Raw genomic sequence first — 25,745 nt, forward strand, 5'->3', positions numbered from 1 at the left:
AGGCACCCCCAGGCATTTTCTATCACAAGTTGTAATTTGTGAGCTGGTCATAAATGATGTCTGATAGTGTCCCATGGAAGTATATATAATTGGCCACTATTTTAATTAGTTTACTAGGCAGCCTCCCTCTGTACACACTGGGTCTGGAATCACTCTGTGTTGGTAGGACCCCAACTAGTGGCCCCCTGGGCCATGTGACTTCTAACAGCTCACCCCTCCTTTTGTGTCATCAATAGGGGGATAGACACGCAGACAGATACACACCTGTGTGATCTGATTCACTCTAAAGGCAGGGGTAAATACCAGACTCTGAAGGCGTTTGGGTAGCTAGATACAACTCTATGCCCAGTGCCCTGTCCATGACCTTGGTTTGACACCCCTTTTGTCTTGTCAGGTGTAGGCACCTGACTCTATTCTTCATGGGGATTTTCCTACCATCTCCCCTCTCTCTAGTGTTTTGCTGTGCAGGGGCTGTTCTGGAGGATGCTGCCTAGGGCCCAGGAACCCTTGGATCCTCTCAGGGCAGCCAGGCTGAGATCCAGGTTCCGTTGGGCATGAAGTGAGACAGGATATGAGTGGCTTGCCTTCTGGTGACCTGCCCCACTGGAGGACAGCCCACCAAGCCCAAATTCCAAAAGGATGTCCAGGCCCTAAGTATCCAAATGCATTAATTAGGGGTTTATTTCAACTGTATAAAAATATACATGCATATAAGAAAAGCAGGAAAGAAATACATACAAACAAAAATAGTTATGCTGGTGTTAGAGGGAAACTTTTTGTAAAGACTATTTATTTGCCAGAAGAGAGAGAGCATGAGACAGCATGAGAGTATAGGCAGGGGAAGTGGCAGGCAGAGAGAGAAGCAGGCTCCCCGCTGAGGAGGGAGCACGATTCGGGACTCAATCCCAGGACCCTGGGACCTTGCATGACCTGAGATGAAGGCAGATGCTTAACCGACAGCTACCCAGGTGCCCCAGTGTTAGAGGGAATTAAAAAAAAAAAAAAAAGGCTCTGAATATCATCTTTTGCAAAATAAAACATAGAAAAACATTAAATAATTGAACGAAACTGTTCAATTGGTTTCATTATATTTCTCTGCAAATTAAAAAAAGAAAGCCTTTGAGGGGATGGAAGATGAGAGATGGGGGAGTGGGCTTAGGAAAACCGCTCTGGTAAAGGTCATTTAAGCAAAGACCTGACCTGAGGGGTAGAGGGGTGGTGTGGGGGCCAGGAAGAAGGAGCTGATTTCCCTTCTTCAAACCTGTCTGAAACCTAGGCGGTCCCAGGGCCTTCCCCTTGCCTGCACGTGAGGGCCTCCTCCACCTGGGCACACTCCCATGGGGACACACCCAATGACAGCACTGAAGCTTTGCCTTTGATTTCAGTTATTTTTTTTTTTAAGATTATTTGTTTATTTGTTTGTTTGTCACAGAGAGAGAAAGAGAGAGAGCACATGCAGGCAGAGTGGCAGGCAGAGGCTGAGGGAGAAGCAGGCTCCCTGCTGAGCAAGGAGCCTGATGTGGGACTCAAATCCCAGGATGGTGGGATCATGACCTGAGCTGAAGGCAGCCGCTTAACCGACTGAGCCACCCAGGCATCCCGATTTCAGTTGTTTATTTTTCTTTTTTTTTTTTTATAAGATTTTATTTATTTATTTGACAGAGAGAGATCACAAGTAGAGAGGCAGGCAGAGAGAGAGGGGGAAGCAGGCTCCCTGCTGAGCAGAGAGAACCCGATGTGGGGCTCGATCCCAGGACCATGAGACCATGACCTGAGCCGAAGGTAGAGGCTTTAACCCACTGAGCCACCCAGGTGCCCCTCAGTTGTTTATTTTTTTAAGATGTTATTTTTTTATTTGACACAGAGAGAGAGATCACAAGTAGGCAGAGAGGCAGGCAGAGAGGGGGGGGGAAGCAGTCTCCCTGCCGAGCAGAGAGCCCGACATGTGGCTTGATCCCAGGACCCTGAGATCATGACCTAAGCCCAAGCCCTAGGCTCAACAGAAAGAGTCACCCAGGTGCCCTTCACAGTTATTTTAAATGAATTGCATGCCACAAGCCCAACAGATGCTGTTAAACATTTCAAATTTTGTACTTAAACCTTCCTTTTCTTGTTAACCTCCCATAGCTTACTCAAAGCACTACCAGAGCTGTGTGGAGTTGTAATGCCCCTTGAAGCAGTGACTTCTGTTTTTTTAATAAAGGATAAAAAAACAAAAAACAAAAAACAACCCAACTCAGATAAGAGTTCAGAATTTCAGGTATCCAAATGATTGGAAAAGGTTAAATATTTTCCCTAGATGGCAGTTGGCCTCCTAGGAATTCCTGGGGAGGGCATTGTATCTGCTTAAGAAAAAATGACAAAGTAACTGCCATTTTGAAGGCTTTCCTTGACAGATGTGTAGAGTATAGAAATCTATGTATTATTAAATAATTCTTTATAATATGCTCAAGAATAAGCAATTTGTAAGCCTGTTTACGTTCTCGCCATCTGGGTGCATTCTGTCACCCATCTGTTTCATGTAATTATGTAATTATCAATATAAGGAAAGAATAGGTGATATAATTAACAAGAAAAACCGATCCACACTGAAGAGTAAAAATGACATGCATCTGTTGAATTGCTTTTTGTTTCTCTTCCTTCATTGTTAACTGTTTTTTCATTTCACAGTTGCATTCAGGCTGTCAGCTTGTATCACACCCACAGGAGAGCTGTTTTTGCCATAGTGTGCTCTCACATGCTCTCTCTATGTATGTCTGTCTCTCTCTCTCTCTAACACACACACATGAACACACACAGAGTGATTAATAAAGTATCAGGGAGCTGACATAACTTTGAAAGAAATGAGCAAGGTCTTCTTGGTATTATTCATTGATTCTCTACCACTGGGAGAGCCCTGATAGTCATTTCCAGAACACATAATATGACAGCTAGAACTCTAGGAAATATTTAAATTAATTAGTAACAGATGGAAGGACCAGGCCAGGGTGTGTGGCCCTCACACAGGATATTGGATAGAGAAACCGCTTTAGAAGAATTCCCCTGCTTGGTACTTTTAATGTCAAGGCTCAAGCAATACGTGTTATTTCATGATAGTACAACAATCCCAGTGGATTGGCCTAACTTCTGCCCAATCCCACTGAGTTAGTCATGCGAGTCGTTGTATAATGTAATGGATGAAAACCATGATGGCTCCCTGGTATTTATGGACAGCGATGCAGAGATGTGACCACCAACTCCTCTGTCTGCTCAGGCTGGGCTCAGATGCTCTCCCTCCGTGACTTGGGACTAGCAGAGGGGTGCACATGTGTGTATTCGTGGGGGCATTGCAGGGATCTCGCCACTCCTGCTCTCCAGAGGATGGATGCTCCCTATAGGAATTCTCCCCAACAATTAAGGAAGCCCTCACCTTGACCAGACCTTAGATTTCAGTTCTAAGGCACACAAAGAGGGGCGACCCCTGACCCATTTAGATGATAGTCCCTAATGGAAATGAAGGCATTGAAATCTCCACATTTCCTTCCATTGATTCAAGATCAGGAGCAGGCCTCCTGATGTGCTGTGCAGACCATCTTGCCCTCCTTCCAGGGATAAACCTCCCAGGGCTCTCTCCCCTGCTCCCTGTTCCGGGTGTGTGGAAGTGTGTGCATGGGAAGGGAAGGGAAATCCCAGAGCTGGGGGCCCATAAAAACTGCAGAATAACTCTCACCAAGGAGCTAAGCCTCACTCACAGCTGAGCTAGAAATCTCTAATTCAGTCATTTCTTGACTTCTGCCTAAAGCTCTGTTTGTTTGTTTTTTTAAAGATTTTATTTATTTATTTGACCGACAGAGATCACAAGTAGGCAGAGAGGCAGGCGGGGGCGGCGGGGGGGAGCAGGCTCCCTGCTGAGCAGAGAGCCCGATGCGGAGCTTGATCCTAGGACCCTGAGATCACGACCTGAGCCGAAGGCAGAGGCTTAACCCACTGAGCCACCCAGGCACCCCTAAAGCTATGTTTTTAAAAACAGTGCCATGCACCAAACGTAAAGCTGTCTGTGTTTCCTCTTGCTAGGTGAGCATTTCACGTATTAAGATGGTGGTGGTTTAACAACCTCTCCTCCTCATTGCATCCCGTGATGGAGCCTCTTGGGCACAATGGCTCCGGCCAGGCCTGGCTTGCTGGTTGACCTCCCATTCCGGGAGGCTTGTATAGGGGCAGTCACTGACTTCCCACCTCCACTGTTCTGTGATCAGGAAGAAAATAAAAAACTAGTTCCCACCTAGGTTCCTCTCTGTTGCTTTGAAGAGTTTTCTTTGATAAATTCTCCATAAAGCAAATAACCATCCTCCAGTCTAGTTGTATTTTGAATTATTACTTCTGTGGATTTCTTTTTAAGCCATGGATTCCCAATGAACAAATATATAAGAGAAAATCATTAGGTGCGAGTATCATTAGGAATTGATTCAAAGAGTATTTTAAAGGAGTAAGTAATAGGGACAAATGTGGCTAGATTTCTCAGGGGATTTGGTGGGTTTTTGACTTAATACTTACTTATTTCCTTAATTCAAAGTTAAAATGATTTAATTGCAGCCATACTGACTAATCCATCAAGGATTTTAAAAGGAAGAATGCCATCTATTCCTAAAGAACCTTTCTTGTGTCATTTCTAGTTTCGAAAAGGTTTTAACAATGATTTCTTTCAAGAAACATTTCAGCTTATATTTTTGAGTCTTTTTTTTTTTTTAACAAAAGAGCATCGGGTGGTGATTCCTCATGAGAAAATTGTCATAGAAGAGGTATTTACATATATATCATATTCAGCTAAAAATTCAAAATGAAAAAAATCCTTGTATTTTATACCAAACCCTGTTAAAAATCATTAAAGCTTAGACTAAGTGGTTTTCACTTAACCCTCCAAAGTGGCATTAATTTTTCAAGTGGTAACTGTTGCTGAAGATGCTATTGTGCCCGTGTGATAAATGTTTAATGATTTGGTAGTACATGCATGGCTTAAAATCCATTATTTATTGCACCTTCGCTTGCCTGGCAAAGGTGATGATTTTATAGCCCCAGCAGTCATGCAAACACATTTATACCAAACCGATGACTGATAATAAATTTCCTTACTGTAAATGTCAGTGGGTTTCATGTGTTGCTGCCATTACATCTTGTTTGGAAGCCGAACGCTACACAGTTATGGGAGGCGCCAGATGGTGTCATTAACACGAACGCTGGGACTGTTTACCGCTGACGTGCATGTGAGAAATTAAAAGGGCGGGCCTGTCTTTGCACTGAAGCATGATGTCAGCGGTGCACAGGTGTAAAGACAGGGCAATATGCTTGCCTATTCCCTTCCATCCCACCAAGAGGGATTTTAGGGGATTTCTCTCTGAAAATAGTTTTGTGTTTGAATATAGAACAAGGTGAAGCAAAGGGGAACCTTCTCCTGAGGACTCCTGCTTGATTTTGTGCGTGTGGGGTCTCAAGCACCCTGAATTCACACCTGCCATCCCATAGGTGGTTCCCACATCAGTGGCAAGCCAGCTTCTCTTCCAGGCATGGCAAGGCCTTTTGTACTAATTAATTATAGCAGGATTGTTGTTGGTGGTGGTGGTTGAGGTGGTGTTGGTGGTGGTGGTGGTGGTGGTGTGTGTGTGTGTGTGTGTGTGTGTGTGTGTTGTAATTTCAGATATTTAAATGCTAATTTTGGAAAAGTTCTGTTGAAAGCATGGAATTAGCATTTCTAAAAAGTGTTCAAAATCATTAGGAATTGATTCAAAGAATGAGGAGAAGAAGGAAAGTGAAAATTTTCTGAACTGATTTCTTCCATGCAATGGGCTCATCTGTTCATAAGAATTAGCAGTGGGATCAAGACCTTGACTTTCCCTGCTCCAATGTGAAGCATCTGAATGACTGAAATTAGCCTCCCGTGTTTGATTAAAATGGATCTCTGTGTTAATTGGGTAGTGGCCACTCCCATTTATTGTTTGTCAGTTTCTTCCTGTGGCGGTTTCTGCTTAGCTCCCTTCTTTTCAATTTCAAAAGAAGCCGGTTTGTTGTCTTCCTTCCTCTTGAACCCATTGATTCTGACCAAATTCCTTTGAACTTTGTTTTTAGCCTTAGCATTCTCCATAGGAATTTGCAGAAAGGCTTCTTCTCTCCAAACAATCATTGTGCGTTGCTCTCACAAAAAAGCCCAGGGAAACTTTTGGTGTGCAGAGTTTTTAAATCATGTGAAAAAGAATACAAACCATTGTTTGCATTGAGTTGAAAGAGATAGACTTAATTCCTTCAGACAAACAGAGGTACAATTGGAAGTCAACAGGAATAATGAGCCTAATTGAAAGACTGAAAGTGTGCTTGAAGGCACACCTTCCAAATGAAAAAGAGAGTCAGGCATTTTAGCTTGCTCCCAGGACAAGCAAGCATGTTGAAAATCACCAGGGGTGAAAATAAATAGTAGGGAGACAGTGCTACTGAAAAGCTGTATCTGGGAATAGCACTCAGTTGGACAGAGGTGCTCAGGAAAATTACTTCTTTTCCTCCATGGTTGTCATTTTCCTAACAAATGAATCAGAGGTTAAACCGGCAGTGCAAATAGTCACGTATGTGACCTGAGCAAACAGCCTCTCCCCTAGGAGAATGGAAAGTTCTCATCTTATTCTGTGCCCAGAGGTGGGAGATGGCAGCATCAACACAGCTGGTTGTGGGTTTTCTCTCCCAGCCTTCTCTCTTGACCTCTGCTCCTCCTCTCCCTCGCCTTCGGTGTCCTCCTTGCCTCCTGGATTGCCCAGACAGAACCATTCTGCCTTCTCAGGACAGCCTCTGAAAATGCATTTATAAAGACTGATCTGTATTTCAGTGGGAGGTGTCACCCTTCCAGACCTGGCTTTTTTTTTTTTTTCCTGGCTTTTCCCTCTCATCCAGAAAGTTCTCTCCCTTGTCCATCTGAACATTTATTGATCCTTCTAAATCCAGCTCAGTTGGCACTTTCTCCAGAAAGACTTCCTTGCCATCCCAGACTACCCAAACATCAGCTGTTTCCAGAATTGCCTAGTTCTGCAAAGCCTTTGCTACCAACCCTCAGTATCATGAACTAAAGGAATGTGTGTTCTTTTGATCCACTAAATTTTGGATTGGTTTGTTACATAGCAATAGGTTCCTGACACAATCCCCTTATCACTGCATTTTATGTACTGTGTTTTACTTGTTTATAGGTCTGTCACCTGACGTACTGCTAATTAAAGATGGGAACCATGCTTCATTCTTAGCTCAGCACATAGACCAATGTTTGGCACATGGTAGATGCTCAAGATGTATTTGTTGAGTTGACATTGTTGCATTAAGCTCTATGTTAAAGTTTTGATGGCAGAATTTCTGGCATCAGGGTACTGAATGGGTTTATCCTGATGCCCCGAGGCGAGAATCATCTCACATATCCAACTGCCTTTTCCAACAAGTTAGACTGGCTTTGTTGCTAGAATATTGATTTCATTCACACTTTTTCCAGGTACTTCTCTGACTGGGGACAAGACACTGTGACATTGTAGCTCTCTGCTATGTATTTGTTGTTGTTTCTATAGAAATATAGGCAGATTCCAGTCTACTTCTAGGATATTAAATGCAAAATACTGTCAAGCATTTCAACTGTTTGGACATCCCTGATAAACCACATGTCCCACCCTTTATGATGTGGGATGGAAAGAGAAGGATGACCTGAAAGCCTATTTCTTTAAAACAGTATTCAGACAGATGATACACCATACATTCTCTATAAACCTTACTCTTACTGTTTTAGACAAGGCAAATAACCAATGACATAGCTGCTTCTTCTTATTTCTTTTTTGAGATTAACAAAAATCTCAAAGTATACTTATCACAGATTACTTCATATATTTCTCTCACTCCTTACATAATTATTAAGACATTCAGAGTCAAATTCTATGTTGTAAACACATACATACATGCATTTTTCATTTCATGCCTGAAGAACCATTTTTATTTTCAGATACCTGTAGGAGAATGCCATCTTTTCAGAAGGGCATAGTTTAACAGGAAGAGTGTCTTCCATCACTTTTGAATTTGAATGTTTGCAAAACTTTTGAAACCATAACTTCATTTCATTTGCTCACACACAGGTCTTTCATGGGGATATAGAAATTGAGAATGATTAAGCAGCAAGGAAGTTTTTCAGGAGCTACATGTATAATGTATTAGTAATTTGTCCTTTGAGAAAAATACAAAGTCAGGTCGTTGATCCCACAAACCATTTCCCTGCCATGGATTTGCTTTTCCCTGAAAGTTCTCACTAGAGAAGTCATTTCTTCCGTTTGTGCATGACACTGTACTGAAGATGATACGTGGAGTGCCGAGTAGCTAGAAACATGCCAGGCAAGATTCAATTAGTGTGATGCAGAGGCTCCAAGGACATTTCTAAATGCTTGCCTCGTGGTAGGAAGGGAGGGACGTGGAGCCATTCAAGGTTATCTTGGTACACGTGCCAGCATGTCCAACATTGGGGATCAGTGAATCTGTGTCTCTGAAAAGCCAACAGGGGATCTCCCTTGCCAATGCTCATATATGCATCAAAGCAATCATACTTTTAGTGCTTTTATGAGTGGCTTGTTCAGGGTGGTTTCTTAATTAAAAACAAGTGAGTTAAACACTGTATCAAATCTAAGGCACCACCATTTATAAGGTGTACCTTTATTTTATGTACCAGGAAGAAAAAAAAGTGGCAAATTAAGCCATGAAACAATGTTTTAATGGGAGTCCTGGATAGAATATGAATCAGTCATGTAAGTCTTATTGCTTTGAAATTTCTTTCACCTATTCCAAAAGGAGAAGCAATTTACATTCCCTTCAATAGCACTGTTTCCTATGTGATGCGAATAAAACTTCTGCATGTGTCTTAGCAACAAAATGTAACACAGGTACCTACTTGTGGGTATCTGTCATCTTTTATTTGCTCCTATAAAGCATTTGATTGTTGCATTGCAAGAAAATATGGAATTAAGGCTATTCCTCCAATGACTAATATTTGCTTCACTAATATCAAATTTGCACCCTGCTGTTCAGTTTCTGAGCCTTTATGGGAACACAACAAGTGTTCATTTTAATGCCAATCATGCTGTAATCTTTCTGAAAACACTGTCAGTAGCAGTTAAACTCCACATGTGTTGCACGCATAATATATAGAGAACTCTCCAGAAGTGAAGTCAATGACTAGCCGTGACCAAGCCACCCACACTCAGGAAAGGAATTGTGTCACTGCTGCTGCCCAGCTGACTGCAATGGTTAAAATGATATTGACTGTGGGGTTGATTTCAGGGATGCCAACATGTAAGAAAAATGCGCCTCCTAGAATTGATGAAATCCAGTGACATCACTCAACTCAACTTCCCAAACACTTTTTTTTTTTCCCTATATAAGTGTATAATAATGGTCACAAGTTAGGGTCAGAGGGTGGCCACAATTTTAACTTTTTATCATGTTTGCAAAATAGTGATAATATCCGAGTGAGGAGAAAGAGTGTTTGCAGGATCAGTACAGGAGGAGTAGATAAAAGAAATATAAGAAAAATGCAAGTTGAATAAATTTACTAAATGAATTATAGTGGCTTCAGGAACTATGGCAAAGACCACTAGTTGCCCCCAATAGCCATTCCTCCCTTTAGTCTTACTAATGGAACCTCAATTTTATTCAAGGTAGCGATGCACCCAATTAGGATTATTTCCCACTCTTCCTTACATTTGACTTGACTGTGTGACTCAGTGTTGGCCACCAAGATGGAGGTAGAAATAGTTGGAATGGGAATTCTGGGAAGGCTGTGTAAAGGGAGGAAGCCTCCTTTTTTTTTCCTTCCTCCCTTCTTTCTGCTACCTGGAATGAGGATATAACGTCTGATCTCCAGCAGCCATCCTGGGCCATCTGTGAGGATGGAAGCCTTACACTGGGATGGAGAATTAGGCAGGGAGAAGTCTGGGTCTTTGATAAGTTTCTGGCACCTGCTTCAATAACTCTGGACTATACTTATTTCCAGATTTCCTTTGCATAAAAGAGAAATTATCTTCCATCCTGTTTCAGCTGGGTTTTCTGTTGTATGCAGTCAAGCTCAACCCTAACTGATATAGGAATCTTCTTTTTTCTGCTAGGATTCAATCTCTGTGGGAGTACGCCACAAGAAATCTATTAAACTATTTGCCCAGGATAATGGGGAAAATGTAAAAGAATTAAAAGCATATGGTTCTTGAAATAACAATTCTTCGTGGGTATATGTTACTAATAAATCTGCCAAGGCAATACAGGAGCGCTTCGTTCACCTCCCAACTATTTTGTGAGCACCTAGAGTGTACCTGGAGCAGATCCTGTAGCAACCACAGCCCACCCCGCCCACGTGGCACAATTTGGGGTATGCTCTTCTCACGTGATGAATGCAAGCCAGAAAGTGTCCTGGCTCATCATTGCCCTCAGCAGATAACATAGGCTGAACAGCTCACATTTTTTCTGGAGTGCTGGGGCTACGAAAAGTATTGGGAAACTTAAGAGAATCAAAATCACAGCCTCTTCTTCATGGCCTCCTCCTGCTTTCCCAGGACAGTGGCCTTGGTGTTCTTATCAGACTCTTGAACACTTGTAATGTGGAAGTGATCTCTAACTTATTAGTTCTCTTTTACATGTCTGTACCTCTCTACCCCTTCTTTATTTGGTAAGGATTATCATACTTTGCCCCAAAGAGCTCAACTTGTGAACTAGGGACTTCGAAACTAACACGGATATCAATCTGTCATTTGTTTTGATCCAATTGGGAAACAGAAGGCCTCTCAAAAAGCAAAGAGAATGGAGAAGCATAAGGGAAAAATTACATTTATAAAGCAAAAGTGGGCTTATTAAGAATTTCAGAAATTCTATTCCTAATGGCTTTGAATCTCTCCATCTTCCATTTTCTTGCATGGACAGAGCTCCCTTTGAAGTCTTTGGAAGCTTTCTGTGAGAAAAAATATATATACATGGGTGTGGAGCTGAAAATTGAGCTCATTGTTTTGCCCTTTTAAAATGTGTTTTTCGAAGATTTGCCTTTCATATTGCAGACGGGAGAGAGGATGTGCAATTTTACCTTGTGTAACATCTTTGCCTGAAAAGCTCAAAGTATTTGTAGACGTTGTTTAATGAATAGTTCCCATGTTTGCCTGCTGAGGAAGGCAGAGGTTTGTGTAATTTACTTCCATTTTACACCTGAGGAAACTGATATTTAAGGAAGAGAGGCTCAGAATTTCAACCAGTGGCAGAATTAAGAAAAGAAGCCCAAACATTACCACTGGGCTAATGGTGCCCAGTCTAATGATCCTGGAGGTTGAAGGTAACCCCCAAATGAAATGGTACCATTAGAAAAAGAATCACCATAGATATTGTCATGTTCCATTTTAGTATGAACCTTGCATTTATTATGTAGGATCATTTATATTTATTTTGATTGTTTCCTAGTTTATTGGCCTATTTGTAATCTTAGTAACTTCTGATTTTGGATCTATTACTGAAATTGAGTTTCAATAATGCTTTTGTACTCATTCTATCTCATTCTAAGTGCATAAGAGAAACCAAATCAGATGTGGAAACACTGAACTAAGGTCTGTGTGTATCAGGGAAAATTATATTTTGACCAATTTTTTATAAACACAAAACAGTTAATAAACATGCATAAAACACAAAACTGTACATTTAATGTCTCTTGGTAACTATATGTGAATCAGGGCATCAATTCAACTGACCGTGTACATCAATATCATTTCTACTAAAAAGATCCGATTTAATAACAAGTTGTTCTAATTATAGCTAAATCATTTGTTTGCTCATTTAAGCAACTGGCTCATTTAAGAACCAGCTGAAATAATTTGAAACAGTGGAAGTTATGTCACCCCTCTTTAATAAGGGCTCATGAAAAAATTAATATATCAATTCTTTTGCCATTTATTAAATCTCCAAAAAATGTATGGCAGGAATAACTCAGATAAAATAAGCAAAACAAAACCCAAATGAAACAAACGCCTCAAAAAGCAAAGATGTAGTTCCTGACCTCAGGAAGCAAACAGTCTAAGTGAAGGGCAGTGAACAAACCAACTAAATTGACGAAAGCAACTAAACCCTCCTCTAGTGGCTCATTCACTTCCAAGTCTTCTGTTTCAGAAGCTCACAGGAAATTACAGATGAATAGGTGAGGGCTGAATCTTGTGCCCATTTCTGTTCTGTTCCATTTTTTCAACTCAACTCAGTATCCCCCTTAGCCTGACCTTTGTTGTAATTTCCCTCCCCCACCTCAAGCTCCAGAGTTTTCTAGAATTTTCGAACAGGGATATCCCATAATATTCTTTCTTCTCCTGTCTGGGGTTGAATGGAAGGTGTCAGTTTAAACTCACTAGAAGACTCATTGTCAATTTCAAGGAACACTTCCTTTAGCCTTAGAAGGTCTACTTACATGCCATGATATGGTTTTATTCCTTCTCGCTGGGACATGGTGATCTCAACATTTAAAATTATCCCTTTGTCTGAGGCACCCAGGTGGCTCAGTCAAATGTCCACCTCTTGATTTCGGCTCAGGTCATGATCTCAGGGTCATAAGATCAAGCCCTGTGTCAGGCTCCATGTTCTTTCTCCTGCTTGAGGATTCTCCCTCTCTTTCTCTCTCTGCCCCTCCCCCTGCTCACTCTCTCTCATGCTCTCTCTCAAATAAATAAATTCATCTGAAAAAAATAAAAGTATCCTTTTATCTAAAAATGCTAACTTGATGTCATTAGAAAACTAAGAATTATAAATGTCTTCCCAAGACATGGAGGTAAGAATCTATTTTCTCCCCCATATTGTCGCTGGTTTGGTATGTAATTAAATGGCTTACAGAATTTCATCTCTTTTATCTTTGAAATAACTTACTACCACAAGGCATATTTAATTTCTGTTTATAAAATATGAGTCAGCAAAGAAAGCTTTCTTTTTACTTCACTATTAAGGAAATAAAAAACAAAAATAAAAAAACTAGGCTTCCAATGTGTGGGACATATTTGGTAGATATTCAGACGAAGAAAAGGAAGAGCTCACTTGATTTAAAAAATCTTACATACCTGGTGTTTCCCCCCTCCCCCCGCACCCCCGAAGAAAACCTGTAGCTGGAGGAACAGAAAGGAAGGAAATACTCTGCTTTCCTTCAAAAATGACTTGTACTCCTGCTTATGGGCAAAATAATCCCTTTATAAAGCAGCTGAAGGAGCCTTCATTTGCAGTTGTCACTGAAAGACATTTCCAGGCTGGGAAGAATTTTTTTCAAGGTATTTAAAAACCATCTATCCCAACAAAAGAAAAATGTGTTTTTTTCAGGTCACCTCATCCTACCTGATGATGAATAGGTTTTTAATTAAAGCCTGCACACATGGGTTTACTGAAAATCATTGTGATTCCTGATCACTCTCCCGAGACACCCAACCATCCTTGGTACTGATGGCTAACTCTTGACACCCCGAGGCCACTTTGTGTATTCAGCAGTTAGAAAGGTGATTTCTGAGGCCTGGCAGCTGTTGGCCTGAAAGCTATTGTGTGGGAAACAGAAGCCATTCTGTTCTGTTCCCCAGCCGCCTTTGTATCATTGATACAGGAGCTGTTTCATAAATGGGATCTAATTCTATACCAGGGAATTTCATTACTGCCCATGCTACAGTGTTTTTTGTGTGCACTTCTGGATAGCAGAGGGGAATGTCTGAACATACCTCCTACAGAAGGAATCTTGGAGTAATGACCTCTGTTAAGATGCTGGCATTTTAAGTCTGTTAATTAGACCTGTGATCAGATGCCATCATACCAACATCTATGTTTCCTGTCTTCCTCACTGTAAACCACTAGACCCAGGGCTGGCTAGAGTGAATCGGCTGCCATCCTGCTCATCTTGGAAATTAATTAGCACACAGTACATGGTGGCTCCCACAGATACCAGAATAAACTACTTTTCTCAAAAAATCCGTCCTTGACATGTCTTGGGAAATTCTTATCGAGCAGGTTAGAGTGATATTTATTTGGAGAACAGACATTTTTTCACCCAAATGATACATCCATTATTGTCATTTAGAAAATGTGTCCGCTTAAGGAATTTTCAGTTGCATATAAAAGAAATAAACTGTCCTAAACAACCAAGGAAATGGGGTGGGCTGCGTCTTTCTCCCCAGTTATTTGTCCCTCCCTGGGCTGTGCCCTTGCTGGGTGCCTCTGAGTTTCCTCTCATGACAGGCAGGTCTACTTCCCCATCTTGTGGGTGGTGGGCTCAGCCACATGACTTGCTATGGCCGGGCTGAAGATGTACTGCCAATTCTCACTTTTTACACTCTACCATTGCCAAAAGCACATTCGCCAGCTATCTCTCATCAAAATAAAGGTAAGAGACATGGAGGCCAAGTTGGAGCCACACCCAGCTGAACCCAGCCTTCAACAACATACTTCTAGCTGACCCAGAGATGTGTGAGTGAGAACAAATGACAACTGTTTTAAGCCAGTGCCTTTTGTGGTAGTTTGTTATGCAGTCCCACTGTGGCAATAGCTAACCGGTATTTGTTGCTCATATAACTGAAGACTCCAAAGATAGCATGGGCTCCAGATAGAGTTTGAAAGGAATTCCTATTCCACTTCTCGGTGGTTCTCTTGAGTCTTCAACCAGGATGGTTTCCTTCTTGGTGGCGTGATGACTATACTATTTCAGGCTTCCCACCTATACCCCAGTACTCTCTAGAAGATAAGAGGTCTTTCTTTTCAACCATAATATAAAAGTCCCTCAAAAAGTTAAAAATAAAACTACCCTATCATCCAGCAATTACACTACTAGGTATTTTCCCAAAGGATACAAAAATACAGATTTGAAAGGGGTTCCTGCACTCTGATGTTTATAGCAGGATTATCAAAAGCCAAACTGGAAAGGGCCCAAATGTCCATCAACTGATGAATGGATAAAGAAGAGGTGATATACATATATAATGGGATACTATAGTAATATAATGGAATATTAGGCAGCCATCAAAAAGAATGAAATCTTGCCGTTCACCAGAACATGAATGGAGCTAGACTGTACTATTCTAAGTGAAATTAATCAATCAGAGAAAGAGAGCTATCATATGATTTTACACATATGTGGAATTTAAGAAACAAAACAGATGAACATATTGGAGGAGGGGGAGAAAAAAGAGAGAGGGAAACAAACCATAAGAGACTCTTAAAGACAGAGAACAAACCGAGGGGTGATGGAGGGGAGTGGGTGGGAGATGGGCTAGATGGGGGATGGGTATTAAGGAAGGCATGTGATATAATGAGCATTGGGTGTTGTATGTGAGTGATGAATCACTGAATTCTACTCCAGACACCAACATCGCAGTGTATGTTCACTAACTAGAATTTAAATAAAAACTTGGGGAAAAGAAAGTCCTGGACTTCACTCCGATTAGGCCAACACAGGTCATGTGTCTATCCTGGGCCAATTATTGAGCAAGGAAGGTGGGATTATGGGACTTGATTTATATCAGTCAGAGTCCCCTCTTAAAGATGGAGGCAAGCTCTGTCTCTTCCACAATCCATAGTGTGCCTCATTAAAGGTGGGAACATGCTGAGAGGCATCAGCAGCATTAATTATGGAGAATCTAAAGTCTCCAAACATTATATTACATTGGGTCAAGACTGTTTCTACCTCCATATTGCTAGGCTAGATAGAGCTAGAGAGAAGAGATTTATCCTCTAAATTTTACATGTTCCCTTGTAAATGGCAAAACATGTGACCATACCCATGCTACCTCAAGTAGCAGAAGGTGCTCTAAATAGGACTTTACCATTGAACTTTACCATTGGACTCCCAAACTCCTAGTAACTCAGGGTTTTAAGAAATGCAAAATAAACTTGGTCTATTGGAATTTGAAGATGTCTGAACTGTAGGATGAATTAATGCTAATGTAATCAGAATTTAACGGAGTGGGGTGCATTGGTGTGGTTGTCATTCCACTGTCTTGTGGCCTCCATTGTTTCTGATGAGAAGTCAGCTGTAGTCCTTCCAGACACAGAGTAAGCATCAAATAAATATAAATGTGTGTTGAATTAATAAATTAAAAATAGAACCATGGTCTTCTGACATGATCTAACATTCCTTCGAGAGAACCCCATCATCGCTTTGTAAAACCTTCCTCTGTACATTTACTGCTTCCACTGAAGCCTGTGCAGGAAAGTGAATCAAATAAATCAACTCAGAAACATTTTTCAAATATGGACATTAAAATGATCACCAATTACTTTTTCTGTTTCTAAGAGTCCTCCCTGACCTCAGATCATCTACAAGATTGACTAACCTTTATCATCCAACATGTTTTGTCATTCAACTAAGATTGTCATTTTACAAATATTTCTGAGCCCCTGTGCACAAGGCACTGTGTTAAGTAGCGTGATGGATGCAGAATGGAAAGAGTTCATACTTGCCTTAAATTACCCAACAATTGCAATCCATTTGTTGTTCAAGTTTTCAAGGTAATCTTGGACAGAAGGACCCTTCATGAAACTCCAGATTCTCAAGGAGCAACTTGTCTATCTTCTTGTGGGATTATTTTTACATTACTGCTTCTAAACATAAAGGGTCTCAGTTCTATAGGAAACATCCATCAACAATAAGGCAAAAATGATGTAAACCAAGCATCTTGATGTGACCCAGACCAGGTCTTAGGTGTAATCCCATCTTCTTACATTAATATCTTAAAAATACCTTTCCCTAAATGTCACCATAGCTGTGCATGGGCACTGTTCAGTCTGATTTGTGGGTAATGTCCTGGTTAAACAACTCTACATAATTGTCAGTCTGGGAGTACAGACTCAACAATATTTTCCTCAAATCTCTCTTCCTCTTTGTATTTTTTATTACAGTTGAGTTATGCCTTGAACCATACGAACAGAAAACTGACATTGGAACCTAAAATAACTGTCAATGCCAAGATTGTTGTGGTTGGTGCATCCAATGTTGGAATTTCCTTCCTAGAGACGTTGGTATTTTGGTGAGTTGTTTTACTTGATTTCTTTGTTTTTAAAGGAGCTCTTCTCTTCTACACCTGAGATGGTTTCTTGAAAGAAAAAAACCCAAGTTTGTTTGTTTTTTTTTTTTTTTTTGTCACCTACACACCCTGTCTAGGTGGATTAATGAATCAGTGCAATATTCTAGACCTAAGGTTGGCAAACTATAACCCCTGGGTCAAATGTGGCTTTACCTGTGTTTGTAAATAAAGCTTTATTGGAACATAGTCATAGTCATTTCTATGTTGTCTCTGTTTTCTTGATACAGTGGCAGATTTGAGAGGCTGTTTAGCCAGCAGTGCCTAAAATATGTACACTCTGACCCTTTCCAGAAGTTTGCCAACCCCAATCCATACTAGTGTTTCCCTTATTGGCTGAATCATAAAAATCACCTACAACATTTGTCAAAGGGTAGATTCCCAGCCCCAGCACCAGACCTACAAAATCCAAAACTTCTAGGGATGGCTCTGGGACTCTGTATTTTAGCAGGTGCTCCATACAATCAGGAAGGTTTGGAAATCAATTTTGACACTGCATATTACAAAGAGGCTTTCAGTAATGGCAGATGGGTTAGGACCTTTCTTCTAGCCCCTGCATTTTGGGTGCCAAGGAACAGAGAAAAACCCCACAGGGAAGACTGAGGCCCATGTGTCTCTCCAGCGCTGCTTTGTTACCCTCACAGCCCTAAATGGGTTTCCTTTCAGAGCCCATTTTCCTGATAGTTTTGGATTTTGTAGGTCTGGTGCTGGGGCTGGGAATCTACCCTTTGACAAATGTTGTAGGTGATTTTTATGATTCAGCCAATAAGGGAAACACTAGTATGGATTGGGGTTGGCAAACTTCTGGAAAGGGTCAGAGTGTACATATTTTAGGCACTGCTGGCTAAGGGTTCTCAGCTTCCCCGAGTAGCTCTCCATCTGCTCACTGAATTTCAGCCCCTCCCTGACAGGAAGAGCCCTAGGTTGTTGTCCCAGCACTTGGGTCATTGTCTGGCATCACCACCACCTGATGCAGGACCCTAGAAGACTTGCCTCACTTCTCTCAGACTTGGTTTCCTCATTTATTTTATTTATTTATTTTTAAAAAGATTTATTTATTTATTTATTTATTTATTTATTTATTTATTTGACAGAGACACTGCAAGAGGGGGAACACAAGCAGGGGGAGTGGGAGAGGGAGAAGCAGGCTTCCCACTGAGCAGGACCCTGGGATCATGACCTGAGCCAAAGGCAGACGCTTAATGACTGAGCCACCCAGGCACCCCTCCTCATTTATTTTTTCTTTAAAGTCTCACGGATGTCTTAAAATACCCTAACTTTGGAGAACCACAGACTCCTGAATCAAATGAGTCCAGTTTTTTCTAAATCTTTTGCTCAGGATCACATGAGAAATTTTAGTTCCTATTTAAAACTATAGGTGTAGGGGCACCTGGGTGGCTCAGTGGGTTAAGCCTCTGCCTTCGGCTCAGGTCATGGTCTCGGGTCCTGGGATGGAGCCCCTCATCGGGCTCTCTGCTCAGCAGGGAGCCTGCTTCCCCTCTCTCTCTCTGCCTAGCTCTCTGCCTACTTGTGATCTCTCTCTCTGTCAAATAAATAAATAAAATCTTAAAAAAAAATAAAACTATAGGTGGTAAGAGGACAGGACTGGGAGGACAGGGACACACCAATGGATGCTGGAATGTGTCCCTAGGAAAACACCTGTTACCCATTGATGAGAAATAATAGCCCGCTTCCCCCAACTCCTCCAGAAGTCATCAAAGGTAGCAGCCCAAGCGTGAGGCCTTGGAAGGGGTCAGACAAGGAAAGAGAGGGAGGAAATAACCCCTAACAGGTGTTTGTCCCTGGTTGATAAGGAGATGAGCTAACCTTGCAGGGTTACTCTGCTCATTTGATATCCCATTAACCAGATAAAGATTTTTTTTTTTCCACTTCCCAGCCTATTTGTTCAATTACCTGGAACATACCCCTAGTTAATCAGAAATAAGTCACATGTCATTACTGAAATCAGCAAAAGAGCTCACATGCTTTAAATATTGTAGTCAGTCTATAGCAATCTTTCATTGCAAGAAAGAAATACTGAGAAGCATCTGGAAATATTCGTTTTCACTTGTAAACCACACTACAGTTTGAGGGCTTGCCTCGTGCTGAGGGGTCTCTTCTCTAAGACTCCAAACAGCAAGTCACATGTGACCATTTCTGAATGATAAATTATCTGTGCAGACTGGTGAAATCATAGTAGTCAAGCAGTTAGCAAAAACAGGTCTGAAGTCTTCGTTCACCTACATACTTATTCATTACATCTTATTTTAAATGATTACCTGAAGATATATACATATAATTTTCTTTTTGTGGAATCAACTTAAATTTAATAATGACAAGTAGAAATTTGGATATAAGTACTTGGTTGATTAAATTCCTCAATCAGACAGACCTTTTTAAAGCATTTTATAAAGTACTCCTAGTTCTCTGTCATCATTACACAGATTACAGATGCTAAAAATAGGCTGGTATCAGTTTACGGATCTTGAATCTTTCACAGAGGAAATAGTTTTCTCATTATTTTCCCTAATTATTTTAAATTAGCAATCACCATAGTAACCTACTGCATATTTTACTTTACCAGCTTAACTGCTATTTGAACTAGATGTTATAAATGATATGACCTGAAATAAAATGGAAATGATCACCAAACACTGACCCCCGGTGAGGATTAAACCCACGTTTTGGAGGCAAGATTTAGAAAAGTTGTCTTCCTGATGTTTCCGCACTGCACTATTAGACTCAGCTGGGACATTGTGGTTCCCGGAAAGCCCACGTGAGGCCCAGTACAGCAACCTCTTTTTCCAGAAAATCTGGTAATTCTGTCAGCTGGTGACAAAACAGACAACTCTTTGTCCTCACATCATGTACATGCCAAAAAATTACGAAGCATTTGTCCCCTTCAAAGGACACCAAAAGCAGTCGCTATGTAAAATCTCTTCCCTTGTGATGTCCTTCTTTCCTGAAGTGCTGAGGCACTGCTGGGGCAGCTGAAAGGACTTGCCCTAAGTCGTCAACTAATCCAGGAGGACGCAGCTCCGAGGGAGGGGGGAATCGTGAGGGTGATGTTTCGGTTTGTTTATTTATTTGTTTTAGTGCAACATTCTAGCCAGTCCTTAGCTGTTACCCATTCAGTTACATCTGCACAGATACACCTTCTTGTCTTTGATTGTCAGGCCTATGAGTCACCTGCATCTCCTTGTCCTTGCTAGGGCAAGGCCTCCTGGGCCTCTCAGTTCTCAGTGAAATGGGTGACAGGTGTTTTCCTAGGGACACATACCAGCATCCATTGGTGTGTCTCTGTCCTCCCAGTCCTGTTCAGTCCTCCAATGCTGGGCCAAAGAGTGGCAATCCTGCTCTCAGAGCTTCCTACACTCTCCATCTACCCTCCTACGGCTCCTGACTGGCTGGTGGAGGTATAGGGTAATTCAAGGTCAGGGTGAGGCTCAGGTAATTTGTAGCACCCCACCCCCAGGGGCCATCTGCCTTTTTCTTCTGAGAGTGCTGTGTCCAAGAAAGTCTGAGAAGAGCCCAAGGGGAAGTTGTGTTTAGGCCCCACACCCCACCCTATGGCCAGTATGGGCTCTGGCCACAGGCGTCTTCTGGCCTGTCTGCATCACCTTCCCTGCCAGGGCGTGGGCTCCCATGGTGATCGCCAGGAGCTGAGCAGAGGACCAAGAGCAAGCATGGAGTCAGGGCCAACGGAGCTTTCTTCGGATAGGGGGTGATGAGGAGGAAACCCCCACTTATCCTGTAGTGTAGACAGCAATGAATTCGAGGGGAAAGGCAGCTCTTAAGATATTTTATGGAGAATCATCTAGGTTCTTTAGCATCCCAAGACATTTACCTCATGGACCTGAACTGTTTTTAAGTTATGGTTCTCATAACTGATAGATGGTATTCATTTGGTTGTCCCGGCTCTTTGGGACTGAAAGTTCTTGGCTTGGACAGTTAAGTATTTCATAGACATTGCCCTTCTCGGTACTGTTAGTAAAAAGACTTGTCTAAAACTCCAGTCATGTGAAAGAGCAGAAAGAACTTGGTGTTAGCTGTCAGCCCCCCTCTGCCGCCCACCCGTGCTGAGAGGGTCATGGCAGGGACCCCCATGGTGCTGCCAGCCCGAAGGTGCTGTCCCCTAGGAATTCCACCACTTGCGTCTGGGACCTGAAGGGAACTTCCTCTTCTTGGATCAACAGCCAGGTCTGGAGGTGAGCGTCTATCATCTTGTCAAGGAAACAGTGTTTCCCAAAAAAGAGCTTTGCAACAAAGTCTGAAAGCTCTTTTCAGAAAGCAGGAGGCCCTTTCCCACAAAACTTTAGGAAGTCCTATTTTTCACCAATCGCTTCACGGACCCAGTGCCGCTCTGCTGAACTTCCCAAATGCCATGCTTTGACTACTTCAGGCTTTCCACCGTAGTACTCCAAAATCATTTTTTAAAGACAAATAGGGAAATGGTATGTCCCCCAAAAAGGAGCAGATGGGGCGCCTGGGTGGCTTCATCGGATAAGTGTCTGACTCTTGATTTCAGATCATGAGCTCAGGGTCGTAAAATCGAGCCTATGTCATGCTTATGCTTGTCTCTCTCCTCCTTCCTCTGCCCCTCCCCTGCTCACACGTGCTCTCTCTCCCTAAGGGGGGCGGGGGGACACAGGAGCCAGGTCTATGAACTCATCTTAACATTTTGCATCGTTTTTCCTCACGGTGAGGTCTGTGGAACGGCAGCAATATCGCAGTCACCGGGAGCTCACTAGTGATGCAGAAACTCAGGCCCAGGCAGTGTCCCTGGTAGAAAGTGGTTCCCACCCCAACCCCCGCCCCCAGCCAAGAATTACACAGAACAAACAGCTCCTTCGCCATCTCTTGGGCATCAGCTCACTGAGCTGAAGCAGTTACGGGTTTATTCTGTTTCAGCTCGTGTGTCTCTATGCTTCTGAGCATCATATTATTTACTCCTAATTATGGAGCAGTCCCTTTTAATCCATTATTTTAAAATCCTTCCTAATTAAATTCTGAGGTAAAGAATCTCTCGAGGAGCCTGCGGTGGCATCCTGGGATGCCAGTGACTGAAAGCAGCCCAGGGTGGTGTCCCGACGACCCTTTGTGTGCCTAGAGAAACACACTCTTCCAGTCTCAGAACACGCTGGTGGCTGCAAAGGCCCCAGGCTCACCTTCCCTTCCACTTTCACCACACGGAAGAGTTTTCTCAACAAAGACAACCGAATAATCTCATCGAGGGGGGACATCTCTGCCTTTCTGCCTAAACCTGCATCCGTCATCTGGTTGGGTGGGCTGCGGTAACTAAGGGGAGCTGGGACCACAGAGGGCATATTTGTGAAGCCTCAGTGGGGACCGGATGAACTTTCCTCCTGGTATCAGGCCACACATCCGGCACAGCTGTGGGCTCTGGCAGCCGCCCGCCCAACGCTGGCAGCTTAATTAGACTTTTTATCTCCCCATTCGTCTGAGGACATCTGAAACCTTCAGAGTGGCCTGTCACTAATTAGGTGACTAATTAAATAGTTAGTGCTTACTTGCTGATCTCAGAGCCAAACCCCCATGAGCAGGTTGGTGGTTGTCATTGTTCTGTCCTGTCAGTCTCAGCCCCCCTGAATGGATGGACACGGGCTCTCCCAGATTGTCCTTTTGAGACCCAGGCAAACACAGCACAGGTGTGAGCTGCTGCCCTCCGCTTTGCCCAGGGAGCAGACAGAGATCAACAGGGGGCAGGTCGCATCTTGCCTCTTGATATGTTGACATCACAGTGGAACCTGTCAGGGGGCCCACACCAAGGCCCCAGTCTGGTGGCTGGGGTCGGGTAGGGGAGGGGAGAGGAGGGCCAGCTCTGGGTGGAGCTCAGAGAAAGACCTTCTTCCCCCAGAAAAAGATAACCCACACTCCCTGGTGTTGCTAATCACAGTTGAGTCTCCTAATCAGATTCCAAGATTTAAATGTAATTAATGTTCAGTGAGAAAAATCTTCATTTACTGAAATTGTCCATTCCTGCTCATTTCAGGATAACTTTTCGTATCTACTAATGCCCACTTTAGAGACTCCCGGAACAAAAGAAAAGCGAGACTCTTTGAGCAATATGAGGGCTTTGGGGGGGATAAGCTTATTGTCAGTTTGTGTGCGTGCGTGTGTTTTTTCTGTGATTCTTTGGGGTTAAGTAGGGCATTCATTCTTCATGGTTACACAAAGTACAAACCACATGTGCAGACTGAGTAATAGACTCGCCCACCCTCCACCCTCTTACTATCAGATCATTTCCATCATTTTCAAATGATGATGTCAGTGCCTGTCTTGGATTGCACTCCTTCAAAAGCTGAAAACAAAGAATTTGGGTGCAGGCAGTTTATTTGGGGGTGATTCCAGGGAACTACCTGAGACTGCAGGGTGGTGAGGTGGGAAAGGGAGGAAAGTTAACAACACCCCCAAAAAGCATTGGTCAGTGGGTCGTTGTGTGCAACTGAGACGTAATTCCATACTGGGGCCCTTGAAGGGACACAATGGAGAGTGGCCCCTCTTTGCTTAACCCTCTTCCCTGGCACAAGGGTTAAATCAGGTGATACATGCTAAGCATCTGGAAAAGCCTAGCACTCAAAATTTATTAGACCAACACTGCCCCACTAATTAAATCTGCATATCTAGTTCCCTTGTGGTTGCTTTCCATTGTCTCTCGTACGAGGGAAGAGACTGGGGAGGTAGAGCCTTAATATGGAAGATGCTTTCTTCCCCAAGGATTAGGGATGAATCATGGGTATTTCCTGCCACCCTATGTGTCTGTTCCTTTCAAAGGTTCTGGTCTGGCAAAGACCTTCTCTTGAAGTTCAGTTAAAATGGCCATGGTCTCTGGGTTAACATCAGGAGTACCAAGCAAGCTGACCAACACTCTGAGGTGTTTTCATTTTGCAAAGCTGCTTGACTATGAAGAAAACTGGAGTTGCTCCCTGCCCTTTTAGCTGTCTACCCAGATTCGGGGATGTAGGGGCCACATCTCTGGCTCCCACTGACTATCACTGCTTTATGGGCTGCCATTGGAAGTTTCTTAGGCCCTTTTGTGATACTTGGATGCTTTGCAAACCTTAATCTGGACATATTTTGGGTCCTCTATTCTGCCACTGACCTCAAGTTGATCATGTAAGTCTTAGGGGGCTCTGAGTACACTCCCAACCCCAAATCCAGGAGTTCCCTTAAAAAAAAAGCAAGGCCAAGACAAAAATTTCAATCTTTACTCATGTGTCTCAAATACTTAATGGGATCATATACTTCCTCCATTAAAACTGGGGCACCTGGGTGACTCTGATGGTTGGGCATCTGCCTTCCGCTCAGGTTATGATCCCAGGTCCTGGGATTGAGCTCCACGTCAGACTCCCAGCTCAGTGGGGAGTCCGCTTCTCCCTCTTCCTCTGCCTCTCCCTCTGCCTCTCCCCCTGCTTTCTCTCTCTCTCTCTAATGAATAAATAAAATCTTTAAAAAAAAATAAAATAAAACTTATATTAAACTCTTTCCACTTTTCTTAATCACCCAAAACCCCTGGGAGCCTCTCATTTTTCTCTGCCTAGAACAGTGGACCACCAACATGGACATCTTTTGGGAACTTGTTAGAAATACAAATTCTCAGGTCCCATCCCAGACCTACTATATTGGAAACTTGGAGAATGGGACCCAGAGATCTCTGTTTAAACAAGTCTTCCTCTACTTGGATATCATTGGCACTGGTCAATATTATCCATCTCCATCCTACTGTCTCCACCTTTCTCATATGCAGCCTCACTCCCCAAAAGACTAAGGACACCATACGCTCCTAGTCACATCTCCCCGACCAGCCTCAGCTCTGAATCTACTAGTCACTTTCTTGCTTTCTCATAGCACCCACCAATTGAATTCTGTTGATCTGGTATAAGCAAATAAAAGTGGCTACAAGCACTTCGAGGGAATAAGGATGTATCAAAATGTCACTTCCCTGACACCATTTGATATTGGGTGGAAATTTGGAGGAGAGGCCTGGGAACCCAGGAATGGTCCTTCTGTAGGGCTGCCAGGTACCCTGCCCCTCTGGAGAATTGGACCACTTGGAGCCACTGTATAAGACCCAAACCAGGCAAGGCCCGCTACTGGGCACCTGGCCTCTGGAGACCATGTTGATCTCTAACTTGAGTTCTCCAAAGAGAATTTCTTTCAAAGGGATAACCAGAATCTTCCCAATATATCATCATAGTAAGGCACTTGGGCTTAAAAACAAAACAAAACAAACAAAAAAAAAACTTGCATATCCTTGTGCTGGAGAACAAAGTTGTGATCGGCTTCCTAGACATGAGGTTAATGTTGAGTAACTTTTTCTATAAGCAACAGATTGTGAAAATTCCAGACTCAACAACTCTGTACATCAGAGCTACTTGTGGGAGTGGGGATAGTAGTTTTAAAGTTTCCTGGGCCCCTGTTCCTGTGGCTATAATTCCCAGGCTAAGGTAGGCCTAGGAAAATGTATCTTTAAGACTCCCCATGTAACTCTGACATGCACCCTTGGTATTGTAACCTGTTATGTAGACATTTCCTCAAAATTGGTGGTCTTATCTGTAAGGAAACCCATTTCCCCCTATAATTGTTCATTGTAATTAACCTGTTTTTATGAGCTTGTTTTTCAAACCACATTTTCTAGTT

At 42.6% G+C, this 25,745-nt stretch overlaps 1 protein-coding gene across 4 annotated transcripts in view; it reads left to right on the forward strand.

Moving 5' to 3' along the window:
* CFAP61 (cilia and flagella associated protein 61) overlaps positions 1-25,745 on the forward strand; it is a 275,799-nt gene that overhangs the window by 141,036 nt on the left and 109,018 nt on the right. For all 4 annotated transcript variants that reach the window (XM_032859286.1, XM_032859289.1, XM_032859287.1 and 1 more), the window contains exon 18: positions 16,903-17,030. In XM_032859286.1, coding sequence (XP_032715177.1) covers positions 16,903-17,030 — 128 coding nt within the window. The remainder of the gene's footprint in view (positions 1-16,902; positions 17,031-25,745) is intronic.

Source organism: Lontra canadensis, unplaced genomic scaffold, assembly GCF_010015895.1.
Source record: "Lontra canadensis isolate GAN:19392208 unplaced genomic scaffold, GSC_riverotter_1.0 scaffold16, whole genome shotgun sequence".
NCBI classification, from domain to species: Eukaryota; Metazoa; Chordata; class Mammalia; order Carnivora; family Mustelidae; genus Lontra; species Lontra canadensis.